General features: G+C 43.5%; 1 protein-coding gene across 5 annotated transcripts in view; it reads left to right on the top strand.

Moving 5' to 3' along the window:
• The first annotated feature begins 590 nt into the window (after positions 1 to 590).
• The window catches only part of LOC142465905 (ephrin type-A receptor 3-like), a 183,031-nt gene continuing 169,012 nt past the window's right edge, over positions 591 to 14,609 (top strand). For 2 of the 5 annotated variants that reach the window (XM_075570339.1, XM_075570340.1), the window contains exon 1: positions 591 to 782. In XM_075570339.1, coding sequence (XP_075426454.1) covers positions 695 to 782 — 88 coding nt within the window. In that variant the 5' untranslated portion in view covers positions 591 to 694. The remainder of the gene's footprint in view (positions 783 to 14,609) is intronic. The other 3 variants (XM_075570336.1, XM_075570337.1, XM_075570338.1) reach the window with 2 other exon arrangements.

Genomic DNA, 14,609 nt, shown 5'->3' on the forward strand with positions numbered 1-14,609 from the left:
CGGGCATTAGGGTTCAGCAGCTATAAACGGCAGAGGGAGTTCCTAGCCCATCTGGCAACGAAGGACTTAAACAGGGTTGGGCAACTCCAGTCCTCAAGGGCCATCAACAGGTCCGGTTTTCAGGATATCCCTGCTTCAGCACAGGTGGCTCAATCAAAGAATGCCACGCAGGGATATCCCTAATACCCGACAGGTTGGTGAAAAGCTCAAATGTCAGCTCTGTGGGCTACAAACCAGGAAAAGAAAACACCCACATGCCCCGCCGTGCTATGAATAATAAAATATATATATACTAATGTGTTAAAAAAAATTTTTTAAATCCCAGGAAAAGCTGGATCATTTTCTAACCTCCAGCTGATCCACATATTACTTAGCAGTGTCTTGTTCAGAACAATGCATAGGAAACAAGCTTGGAAGGATAATTCACACAACATTCCTGCCAAGCTGCAAAAGACAGCGGCTGTACAATAGAAGAATGAAGCATGGGGAGGGGTTAAGGGAACACCAGAATTCCCATAGAAGCTGCGTGTGCGTTGAATTACAGTTTGAAGCCTGCCCACCCCACTGCTCTCGCACTGTAGATCAGGCATCCTCCCCTCTCTCTCTCTCTCTCCCTCCCTCTCCCCGGTCCCTTCCCTCTTTACATCTCTGTAACTTTGCACGGGGACGCAGCTCCGACACGCGCAGCCTCGATATGTCTTTCTTGTGGATTTACCTTGCCGTGGCCACCCTGGGCTCTGTTTTACCTACCTGGGCTCTGAGGACCTACCCGTCCAATGAAGGTAGGTGGCTGCAGGGTGCCGTGTTGCCGTATGTACACAGCAAGCGACAGAGAAGCCCAAATGCTACATCCAATATGACAAAGACACACAGTAAAATACTTATATATCCTCTTGAAAAAGGGTCATTTAGTTTAACCCTTTGGCCAAAGCATCGTATTTTGTGGGGGCTCAGGGGTTCCTAAAATGAGCTAGCTGGGGTTCTGTGTGTTGTGTGTTGCCGTATGATGCCCTTTAATACTGGTGTCAGCAGTGAACTTGTTACACTCAATTGTGCTGTCAATGGCAAAGGTTTGAAACAACCCTGTGCAGTAGTGCAGAAACTATTTTTTTTGGGGGGGGGGGGGCAGCGGGGGCTGTACATACAAAATCAGTAATCGGTAACATACACACATTACAATAATGTACAAATTCCTAAACCCAAGGGGGGTGGGTGGAAATGCCTAAACCCAAGAGGGATGTCTATCTAGGGGGATTCAGCACCCCCTGCATCCCTAGTTCCAGCCCCCATGGCCCTATATGTAAGTGCTTATGTTGTGGGAGAATGAGCAATATATATATAATCTCCCCACAACATAAGCACACACATACACATATATCAGTACAAGGTAACATACAGGCAGTGTGATACAGTATGCTACATCTTGCTTTTAAATGGGAAATCCCTTTTAAGTCACTGTAGACAGGTCTCCTTGGGTTTCATTTACAACTAGGGATGGAGGATCTGGATTTGGGGTCAGATTGGCACTTCTCTCTTTGCTAGAGTGTAGTCAAGAAAAGAGGGAAGGGTGAGGGGAAGATAAGGCAGAGACAGGGTTCAGTAAACACCCCCTAAACTACAAACATTTACAGGGAAAACTTTTGAAGCTGGTTGGGACAGAGTTGTGACCTGGTAACTATTTTTGGCCTAAGATGCAATGCAGGCCATTTAAGCATTACAAAGACATAATAACCCTATAATTAATTACATTTTGTCCTACCATGACTCAGCCTATCAAAGGAGCAAAGATATTTATTTTTCAGTTGTTTAATGCAGTTATCGTGTCATGTAGGCTATTTACCAAAATCTATTTCATGCATTTCTCTTCATTATAAATTACATTTCCCGGTTTTATATTACTTATGGTAAGAAGCAAGCAGACCTGGATAGGACTATCTGGCTATATTATGCAGATTACAGTTCTAAAGTGCATTAAGGAATATGTATATATATTCTGTACCTATATAAAGGTCCAAGTTGAAGACAGAAGCGTCAATCTTTTTTGAATAAAGTGTGTGTATATAATATATATACACACATATACTGTAAATTCATTATATATATATATATATATATATATATAAAAAAAAAAAGTATACTGTATATATATGAAAAAATTATTTCCTCAATACACTTACTGTAATGAACTCTTCCTATATTCCTATTCAGATGAGTGCATGTATTTACTATATGTGTAATGTATGCACTCTTCTGACTTGGAATATAGGGAGAGTTATTTAAGTATATTGAGGGAAAACATTTGTGTATATATATATATATATATATATACTGTAGTCAAAAACACGGCAAGTTAAAACCCATCTACATATTTGGGTATTTTATCCAGATAAAACTGTAATTGCTGTACTATAACTGGTCATTTTAAAAATGTATTTATTTGAACCTTTCCTGAACCGGAGGGGTCCCCAGGATCCCATCGGTGGTCCCCCAATGTTCAGAGACTCCCTGGATACAGACATATTTGTTTGGGCACGATATTTGTTAAACGCGACCCCTGGGGTCACCAATAGAAACCTGCGATGTCATTTCCCGGTGATGCTAAAGCTGTTCTATTGACTAGCGGATTAAGCCCTGATCCTGGAGCCACATTGTTTTCCCAGGTTGCCCAGTGGACCCCCATTCCCCCCCGAAATATATATATAATGTTGATCCAGGGAGTAATCTGATTGCCAATTCTTAAAGTCAGGAAGGAATGTATTTCTCTCCTTATGAGAATCATTGGATGATGTTTTACTGGGGTTTTTGTTTGCCTTCCTCTGGATCAATATACTGTAAGTACGTACATAAGATAAAGTATCTGTCGTCTAAATTTGGCATATGTTGAACCTGATGGACGTTGAACCTGATGGACGTATGTCTTTTTTCAACCTCATCTACTATATATATATATATATTACAAACACATGCAAATACAGATAAACATATTTCCTTCCTTGGTCAATGTGTTGTGCCTTATCAAGAGGAAAAGGGGGTAGGACATCTCACGTGTCCCCTTGTTTAATTTATTATTTATAAAGTACTATTTGTGACTGGTTGTAGAGACACAGAGAGATATCACTGAGATTGTCTGCACTGTCAGCTGTAAGGTTCCGTTCATTTGGAACAGTACAGGACAATCTTGTTCATCTTTCTTGGACCTACTGTATAGTGCATACACACATTTATATATAAATAGATAGATACATAAACGTATATATGTGTGTGTTTGTCTACATAAATACACATATATATTTATGTTTTTAATTATATAGTGCTACTTTTCTATTCATTAACCAAAGGTACCACTATTTTTTATTTGCTGGTCTGCAGTTCCACTTTTATGATATGGAAACGGGGACTTTGCTAAAAAAAAATTCTACCTCATCTGTTCTTAGAGTTTTAATGATCTAGCGCCAACGTGAATCCCAATGTTTAACAGGCTGAGAATTCCTCGGATTAAGGCTCGGTAGCACTACTTTTTGCAAACATTTTGAGCCACTTCTTATATATAGCATTTATATAGCATCAAACATGTACACATCACTTTACAGAATATATATTACTGTATATTATAAAATAAGGCATTTATAACACAGTACAGTAATATATTTATACATATGTAATGTGACCAGGTTTTACAATCTACTTTCCCATACTGTATACCCAGTGTAAATATTTTAAGCATCACTTGAACCCCTTTGCTTCCAGGGAAGTCACCAGTGCACTGCAGAGAAATTGCACTGAAGGGTTAAGGGCTCCTTCTGTGTTTTATAGCCGCAGACCCTTAATGCACCTGATGCTCTTTAATCACTGCACAAATCCACTGACACACTGATACACACACACACACGCTGATACACACACACACACACACACACACACACACACACACACACACACACACGCGCGCGCGCGCGCGCGCGCGCGCGCACACACACACACACACACACACGATACACACACACACATTGATACACAGAAGCACTGATACAGACACACTAAACCCATATCACCGCACTGATACACACTGAAACACACATACACATAGAGGATCATTAATGCAGATTACGGTTTAAAACACTTAAATAGGCGTTACATTCTATTCAAGTCAATGGTAGTTTAGATTAACCTATCACAGACATTAATGTATCTGCCCCTTAGTCTACACACAACAATAATGATATGCACAGTGATATACATTGGTTTGCATATCTACAACGATACACAGATACCCACACTTACACATGTACTGGCATATACTGCTGATCCTGGAAGGCTGCAGATTTGTGCTTATATTGGGGCTTTGCTCCTGCATATAAAACGTAGACCAGATCAAACGTTATTAAGAGTCCCACTCTTCTTAGAGCAGCAATCTGTGCTGCTCGTTTTTTTGGACGGGTCTTAATTTGAAGGCTGAGGGGAGTCCAGCAGATTTCATTGGCACAGCTCCCATTTTCAGGGACCCCCTGTAGCCTCAAAATTAGCCACCACATTTTCCGGACAAGAATACTTGTACGGGAGGTCAAAATGGCGGTCAACTGGGCTGTCACAAAAAAAATCTATAAATATGGTTCCCCAAAAGCAAGCTGCGATATCATCTCCTAATGGTTACCCAATCAGCCAAATTAGAACATCCTTTCATTGCGACTGGAAGTACCAGGAGGTAGGAGCCTATTTTGACCGGCTGGAACTAGGAACAGCGTGGGTTTTATTACGTTAGAAAAATACAATACATTTTGTGGACGATTGCTACTTTAATAGTCTGACACTGTTATATGGAGGTGTTAAGATGGAGACAACAACCATGGCTACTTATCAGCTTATCAAGAAAGTCCGAAGGACCTCAACAAGAGCAGCTGAGAAGAGATAAGGGGGGATATGATAGAAACGTTCATATACATAAAGGGTTTCAGCAGGATGCAGGAGGGAAGCATTTGCAAGAGAAAGAGAATCCAAGAACAAGAGGTCACACTCTGAAGATGGAGGGTGGGAGGTCCAGGGGAAATGTGTGGACATACTTCTTCATGGTAAGGGTGGTGGATCCTTGGAATGGCCTCTTATGGTATGGGCTAATACAGTAAAGCAGGGGTGGCCAACTCCAGTTCTCAAGGGCCACCAGCAGGCCAGGTTTTAAGGATATCCCTGCTTCAGCACAGGTGGCTCAATGAGTGGCTCAGTCTTTGACTGAAGCAGAGATATCCCTAATACCTGGCCTGTTGGTGGCCTTTGAAGACTGGAGTTGTCCACCCCTGCAGTAAGGGAGTTTAAAAATCCATGTGAAAGAAAGCCAAGGATCAAATAGGCTCCGAGTCTGAGGTCAAGTTGTTATTTTATCTGCCGTCAACTTGCATGTGTCTATGTAGATGATCAGTCTGCTGTGGAAGTCTTTACTCCTTTGCTCGGCAGGGACCTGCGATGCAGTTTTGAGCGCTATATAGTTTACTGTATGGATCAATTGCTGTGAAATGGCTTGACGAACCCAGGGGGGATACGCGTAAGGGCGCCGGAGCTGTGAGGTGTAGCGGTTAGAGAACTGACATGGATTGATGAGGTCTGACGTCTAGACCTGGCATGCTAGCAGTTCTCTGTGGGGTATTGCTAAATGACTTAAAATGTAATTATTTCTTTGTTATTCCATCTCAAGATGATATATCCATCTTTCAAAACGGCATGTTTTAGTTTGTCATCACATACACACGCATACACACACACACACACACACGCACACACACATGCACACATGCACACACACCAAACAAAAAAAACTGAAGTATTCAATACATAAGCTCCGGACAAAGTAAGAGCACAATAAACGGGTGTTTATTGACCCATAACACACAGTTACTGATGTTTTGGTCCCCAAAGGGACCTTTATCAGGGGGGACTGAAACGTTGGGTAACCGTGTATTATGGATCAAAAACACCCCTTTATTTTGCACTTAATTTGTCCGGAGCTTATGTAACGAGTATTCCCCCACCCAATCGCATATAGTGTGTGTGTGCGGGGAACCTAATGTTACCAGGTGTGGTGCTTTACCTGTTAGGCTCACAGGAGGCATAAACCTCCGCCAGGGGGGAGCCTGGGGCATGTATGAATAATATGAGTAACCTCGTACTCGGTGCAGCGCCTCCACCTGCAATGGCTCCCACAAGAGGGGGAGGGGTTCGTCGCAGGACAATATGTATATATTCCACACACAGCATGTAAAACAACCAATGACTTTACTAGTGCAAACGTACTTGTGCAAATAATCAACAGGTGTCCCTCCCTAGAGGAGACACTCACTACTGCATCTCGCAGGACGCTACCTCCTTCACCGGATGATCCTACCCCGTGTCCAGTAACCCCACACAATATGTCCCTTCACGTGAGATAGATATGTGTGACTGTGCAGCCACTAGTCCCGTGTGAGTATAATATAGTATAGTTGGTGCACTTGGTGATGGTTACCTGCCGAGCACTCCAGTGCCCAGGCCTGCCAACGAGCTTCATAAAGGATCCGATGACAGCTGACCACAGGAACTACCGCCCGGGGCGATCTCACCTGGATGGCTGCTGCAGCGACAGCGAAGGTCTGAGCCCAGACCTCTGGATGGACGCGCAGCGTCCGCTGTGTCCCTCACTGACTCTGGATAAAAAGGGGCAGGGTCCCTAACCTGGGGCCTGTCCCTGAAACACTCAAAGCTACTGGTGACTCAGGGCTATCTGGGGCCTAGGGGGCTGCTGGCCTAGTGCAGGGAGTCACTAACTCCTGCACCCTACCTCCTTCCCCTAGCTGCTCCTGACGCCGACTGACTAACGTGCTCAGAGCCCGCAAAATGTATCTAATCTCCTCTGCAGAGAGATGCTGTAGCCCTATTGGCTCCCTGGGGTCATGTGGGGCGCTCGTAGGCTCATGGGATATGTAGTCCCTCTCCAGAGCCCTCTGCTGATTGGCTGCCTCTCGCGCGCTATCACTGCGCATGCGCAATGTCCCTGGCTGGCCGCCGCATGCGGGGACTCACTGCGCATGCGTGAACACATAGGGAATGGCGGTGCCCTGCCACCCTGCTTCATGAGCGCCGGGACCCCTCGCAACGTGATTGCGGCCCTGGCAACCGGCCGCGCGCGTCCCCGGCAACCCCCCTGAAGCAGGATCCTCACCGCTCCCACCTTGCGATCGGCTGACGGGACCGCCATTGAGCTCGGCGGCCCCCGCGATCGCCAGCAAGGTGAGGGGGATTGACAGGCAGGGGGAACCTGGCTACACTTACATATTGAATACTTCAGTTTTCTTTTTTTGTTGGATACTCCTGCATATCTAGCATGAACACCCGGGAGATTTTGCTGGGGGGGGGAGGGGGGCGCAGGCCATTGCAGAGGCCCCACGCTCTTCTCCACAGCATTTAAATTAAATGCCGGGGGATCGCGTGAGGCCTCTGCAACACTTTACTTACACAGATTCAGCCGCTCTGTGACGCGTTGCCATGACAACGCAGTGTCAAATGAAGTTGCGGGGTCATGTGACGTCGCACACGTCAAATGACGCCGCAGGTCACGTGACATGATGTCACATGACCCCGCAGCGTCACTTGACGCAGCTCTAAGGTAGGGAGGGGGCGCCGGCGATGCAGCAGGGAAGACAGGGGGGCGCAGCACAAAAAGTTTGCGCTCCCCTGCTCTATAGGACGCTTAATATACAGAGTGAAGCCATCTTCCTAAATAAACGATTATAAATATACATACACACACACACAGGCATGCTCACACAAACACATATACATCATCATCTTCATCCCTTGTCGATCCACTACTGCTCCAACAAATTTTCTAACTTCATTCTCCAATCTCACGTTTTGTTATAGTTTTGGTTTTTGTTATCCCTTGGAATCCAGTCGAGCCCCATCCTTTTCCAATGATGGTCATTTCTTCTTTCGATATGGCCGGCCCACCGCCATTTTACTTTCTCCACCCATGTTATGATGTCACAGACTTTTGTTTTCTTTCTAACGCATTCATTATTTTTCCTGTCTCTCCGCGTAGTAACCAGCATTCACCTGTCCATACTTCTTTTTTTCGGTATATGTACTTGTTTATATATAGATAAGCAGAAAATGCAGGCGCTCCCCATTGAATACATTCTCCAAGGAGAGCTTGCATTTTCTGCTTATCTAAAAATACTCTCGATATTGTGGCCGCCTGCAAATGAAACTATAATGCCTATGCTGAAGTTAAGCGTGCCCTGCAACCGACTTGTTATATACAGTATAGATATATATATAGATATATATATATAGATATATAGCAACTGTAAATATTACTGTATGTTCATTTGCATGTCTTAGACAGGTCTGCAACCCTGTCTTTCCCCATTATCGCCCAGCATACAGCTCTTCCACTGCAGTAAGGGATTCTGGGAAATGACATGCAAATGAGCACTCAGTGCCACCATTTGTCTCAAGCTCGTTTACACAAGCAAATCCTCAAGCCAATGCATGCGGTTTTAAACACAGCTTTTAGACAGAGGCTGGGATGAGTTGCAAAGCCATTAAACCCACTCACAGACATGTTTCAACCTTGATGGGTGTCATCAGTGTGAGGTTGGTCTTAATGGCTAAGCTGGTTGCGACTAGACTAGGTATTCACCACTATTATTAAGGTTATGGTGGGTGAAAAAAGTGACAAAAACCCTTCACAGTAAAGCATAAAGCAACTGTAAATATTACTGTATGTTCATTTGCATGTCTTAGACAGGTCTGCAACCCTATATATATATATACACATACACATACATACATATACATCTTTTCATGGAAAGGTCTTTCCTGCTGCACACTGAAACATTGATCATTTCACAATAAACCACATTTAAACTTATGTAGGTGTGCTGGTCCCTTATAGAACTATGTATATATATTTATATATACTTATTGAGGTTATGGTGGGTAAAAAATGTGACAAAAACCCTCCACAGTAAAGCATATAGCAACTGTGAATATTACTGTATGTTCATTTGCATGTCTTAGACAGGTCTGCAACTCTGTATTTCACCATTATCACCCAGCACACAGCACTTCCACTGCAGCAAGGGATTCTGGGAAATGACATGCAAATGAGCACACAGTGCCACCTTTTGTCTCAAGCTCATATTACACGAGCAACCCTTAAGCCAATGCATGCTGCTTTAGACACAGCTTTTAAGCATAGGCTGGGTTGAGATGCAAAGCCAGTAAACCAGCATAGCCAGCAACCAACCTCACACTGATGATACCCATCAAGGTTGAAACATGTCTGTGAGTGGGTTTACTGGCTTTGCATCTCACCCCAGCCTATGCTTATAGATGTGTATATCCATACAAACAGACACATAAATATAATATACATGGTGACTAATTTTTTTACTTCATCACCAAGTCACACCGATGCTTGTAAAAACTGTCATCTTCTGAGGCCAAAAATGATCTCTCATCAAACGAGAGTAATGTTCGACTAATATTTTGTGGATATCTTCCATTTTGGAGATTGAGCTGGCTCCATTTTTTAAACACAGCATAGAGGAAATATGTGATTGTAACTGTGGTTCTTTTAATTAAGCGTTGAAAAAACGTGTTATAAAGCTTGACATATCTGTGTGTGTATTTTTTGGACTGGGATATACTGGTGTATATTACAATATTTAGATCCCGAATAGTTAGTGAATGTTATGGAAACTCTGTGATTTACTGTGCAGAATATATTTCCACCTGATGAAGGGGCCCCGAGTTTGCCCCGAAATGTTGGATTTTTGTATATTTGGCTTGGTGCGCTGTGTTTCCTTTCCCATTCTCCGGAGTATGGTGAATTATAATCTTTATATGTGTCTTCTATATGATGCACACACTGGCCTGCATTGGCCATGATTTCCTTATCTAAGGTGTGTTACCTCGCCTTTTCAATTTATATATGTATATATATATATATATATATTCGGTACCCATATATACAGTTCATGTATGTGTGTATACAGTATCACATTATTGAGTTTTAAAACAGGCCCATGTTGTGGGCACCAGTAAACGCTATTATTTTCAGATGCCATAATGACCTCAATTCTAAAGGGAAGAGTATTAGCAAACATTTTCTGGAAAAGTCAAGAAATATACAGATCTATAAAGCCCTCCCTGTAGAAATATCTGACAACAAATCCTCTATGCTCTCCGTAATCAGTGTCCCCATTAAAGCCTCTCAGAAGCCCGAAGAGAAGGATCTTAAACCAGATGAACCCCCTCTAAAACTCTCTTGTTCTTTCTCATTTTGATATGTAGGTTAGGGCTGCCCTCGCTGCTAGATGTGTTGCGGTCCCATATGGCAGCAAAAGGGGTAAGCAGTGACTTGGTTTTACTAACATGATTAAAGAAACACACAGAGAAGTATATTTTTCATGCCTTCCATCTATTCTGCCCCTCTCCATTCTGTGTATACTGATTGTAAGAACAGCAGCTGGCACTTGGTAACATGTCTTTAGTGTATCGACAGGAGCAGGTGTCTAAATGTATTGATGGTTGCCAAAGTGTTATCCACTCTGCGGGTGGTCTTCTATCTTCCTCTCTTGGCTTTGGTTAGAAGAAGTTGGTTGTCCTACAGAATACTCTCTGTTACTTTCTCTGAAGGCTGATTGTCAGATATGGATATATATATATATATATATATATATATATATATATATATATATATATATATATATATATATATATATATATATATATATATATATATATATATATATATAGTGAACCAGTGTTTTGTGTAATGATGGTGCTCCTCCAAATGATTATCAACATTAGTCTATGATATGGAAATGTAAGATTCCCCCTTTTCCATGGTTCCACAAATCTATCTAATTATTCACCAAATAACAGCCAGGACACCTTCACCATAATCCCCAAGGAGAAGCAGGATGAAAACTTAGCACAACTTGGCACATTAAACAATTTATTACATTCATGTCACTGTAGGCATCTCTCTCTCTGAGTCCTGTGACTACTTCCCTCTTCAATTGACACACCCAGCTTCAAATCCCAACTGTCCTCCATAGAACCCCACACTGGCGGCTCCGCCAAAGGTTTCATGAGCAGCAGCTCAGCTCTTTCAAAGAAAGATAAGAGGCAAAACATGGTGTAAAACTGTATCTTAGCAAATACACACAGGCACTCATACACTGCACTTAGTGTACAACATGTCCGTGTACAGCAAGCCTTGGGTAGTGTTAAAGGGTGTCCCTTTAACACTATACAAGGCTTGCTATAGATGGACATCTTGTAAGTGCAATCTATGAGTGCCTGCGCCTATTTGCTTAAATTCAGTTTAACACCATGTTTTGCCTCTTATCTTTCTTATCTGATAGCGTTTAGCTAGAGGAGATCTGGTTTTCCCTACTGGAGGAGGACAGAGGATACTACTGGTCCATCCTCACACTCACAGCATACCTCACACTCACAGCATACCTCACACTCACAGCCAACCTCACACTCACAGCCTACCTCACACTCACAGCCTACCTCACACTCACAGCCTACCTCACACTCACAGACTACATCACACTCACAGCCTACCAGTAATCACATTGATTGAGAGTTTTTTGCTCTCCTTTCTTTGGTTTATTTGGGGTCTCATTATACAGGTAGGGAGCTGCAATCCCCTTTTCTGGACTGTTTATTATACAGTAGGTCACTGCATTATTGTATTATTGTGTTGCGGTTATTTGTGTTTTTTTGCGATTTGTTTCATCGCTTGCAAAGCCTCTAAACCATTACAGAAAGGTTTAAGAACCCCTGTTATCAACAACATCCTCCGCCAAACAGAACACTCTACAGGACCCTTACGATGTTCATGCCACTTCTGCATATCTCTAGGGGACATTGGGCCAGGTTTACATAGTAGTCTTCTTCCATCTAGAACAACCTCACCCCTGCTATCAGCTGCCTAGACAAATTAGTATCCACTTGCGGCCTGCTAATTGCGGGGAACTGTGTAATCGGTCCTCATGGGATGTATGAAGGGATTAAAAAAGAACAGTGATTGCAGTCTGAGTGTTCAATGCCCAGTATGTTTCTGCAACTGTGCAGCCATGTTTAAACCCTCTGTGTCTGAAATGTGTTTATATATCAGCCTTTAAAATAGTGGTTCAACCGTATTTCCTAGCTTGACTGTGTATCATTTCCATCACAATCAGCCTCTAACACCTGTCATACATTTCAACGCAATCCCCCCTTACACACTACACTTCAACGGGATTACCTTTTTACACATGTCATCATATACTTCTATGGGAATACCCAATACCGTTGAATAGGACCTCCTTCTGCACACATCATATTGTAACGCTGGGCTCACCACAAACAAGGCGGGACCCCGGTACTGGGGTGGGAATGATATAACGCCACCCACAGCCACAGGAGCACATCTGGAGTGCAGATGGTCAGGCAGCCGGGTCAGGATTGGAGCGAGTAGAATGGTCTGGTACTTGCCGAGGTCTGAGGTAGGAGCCGGTAGAATGGTCAGTGTCCATTTAGCCATGGTCAGGGGTTGGAGCCAGTAGGAGCGTAGAGGTCCGTTAGCCATGGTCAGGATTGGAGAGATGCGGAAGGTCATAGGTAAGCCGGGTCGGTAAGCCAGAAGTGCGGAGTCCAAAGTAATAGCCGGGTCGGTACACAGGAGGTCAATCTGAAACAAGGCAACTGAGACAAGGCAAGGCAGGACAAGGAACCAGGAAGTGGGAGAACAGCGCTAACTGGAACTATGCTCAGCCAAAGTGGCACAGCTGAGCATATATGAGGGAGCATGACCAATGAGAGAGGGGGCGGAGCGGAGGCGCGGCCTCCGCGGAGGCACTGATAGGGAGACAGACACAGGAGACAGGTGGTCATGATAACGAGCGTTGACACGCTGCTTGGGAGTGGTGCACACGCATCACGTGTGCACGCCACGCGACAATGTGCAGCGCAAGCGGGGGCGGAGCCAGACTCCGTGACTTCAGAAAAGCTCCTGCAGGAGCACGCGCCATAGGGACGGCGGGGCTGTGCGAGATATCAGGTAAGGAGGGAGTGCGCTGCGGGGGACGCGCTCTCCGATTCCTTACACATATATATTAATGGGTTCCCCCTTACACGTTTCATCATATACTTCTATGGGAATACCCAGTACCCTTGAATAGGATCTCCCTTTCACACACATTATATTCTTCAGTGAGGGTTTCTATGTGGCGCTGTGCCAGGAACATCCGCAGGTACAGTCACATGGTGTTAAGTAGATAACAGCATTTTGATCATACTGATAGACGCCAACGGCTTGAAACTGGGAGCTGGAGTGGTCTTCCTCACTCGTGCATTCAGCTGGGCTCACGTCGCCCGTCTCTGTGCGTGCGGGTGCAATACCCGGACGGTAAGCAGGGGACAGGTCCAAGAACGAGCAGGTCACGCTGTGTTGAGACTTCCACTCGGTAGTTTGCAGGATACACTCTACGCGTTTCACCTCTAACGAGGTTTCATCAGGAGTGTCTATGATAGGCTGCAATGCGTGTGTATATATAGCCTAACTAGCCTTTTCATTGGAGGACTGCAATTGAGATCCAGACTAAAACGGACAGCTCTGATATAATTATAATATTAGATAGTGATACATATGTATAGACTAACTAGCCATTTCATTGGAAAATTAAAATACAAATTAGATGTCTAGAACGAACATTGAAAACACAATTATTGTGAAAAGTGATGAAATTAGGGGTTGAGCTGCAAATTTACATGTATTATTAGGGTGTATTTGATCACTTATCACTTCACAATTATTGTATTATGTGCACTTTGTATAGTGGATTAAGCACTTTCATATCACTGTTTTCTTATTCTAAGTAATACCACTGATTATATTTAATCACCACACGGATAACACCAATTGTTTTTTGCTCTATTCTTCAGTGAGACCTCCTATTGCATACATCATATATATTAATGGGATCCCCGTCTTTCTCCCTACACTTCAATAGGGTTGCCTCTTAAAAACATGGATCCCACTCTTCAAAGAACAACTGTGCCATAGTCTAACAAGGGATCTTGAGAAGGGCTGACAGTGTGAAAACCAAATAAGGGAAGTCAAAGTACTAAATAGGAGTGAGGAGATGAAGATGTCTGAAAGTGTAATAAAATAAATAAGGGAAGAGTAACTGCTTCTGTGAGTATAATAGTGAAGGTGAAAAGGAGTCTAGGAAATGATCCTAAGTGAAGCATTGAACAAAAGGCGAAGTCTAGCCAAAGGTAGTAAAAATTTACAACACGGTTAATGCTTTATTGTCCTACACGTCGAGTATGGTGGTAGCGGAAAAAAAGAGAGGCATGATTTCTCTTTCAGCTTTTGTAGGAGAGAGTGATTGGAAGGGAACAAGGTCACATCTATACAAGGGGAGTACAATTAACCAGGATAATTAGCAGGTATTCTATTACCCAGGCATTGGGGTCATTCAAGGGTGCAGGTGCCTTTTTACAGCCTTGCCTTTATTTTCATCCTGAGAACACTCTGAATCCTGCGGTGCTTTTCTACTTTTAATAAGCAGTGA

The sequence above is a fragment of the Ascaphus truei genome, chromosome 14, assembly GCF_040206685.1.
Source record: "Ascaphus truei isolate aAscTru1 chromosome 14, aAscTru1.hap1, whole genome shotgun sequence".
Taxonomy (NCBI): domain Eukaryota; kingdom Metazoa; phylum Chordata; class Amphibia; order Anura; family Ascaphidae; genus Ascaphus; species Ascaphus truei.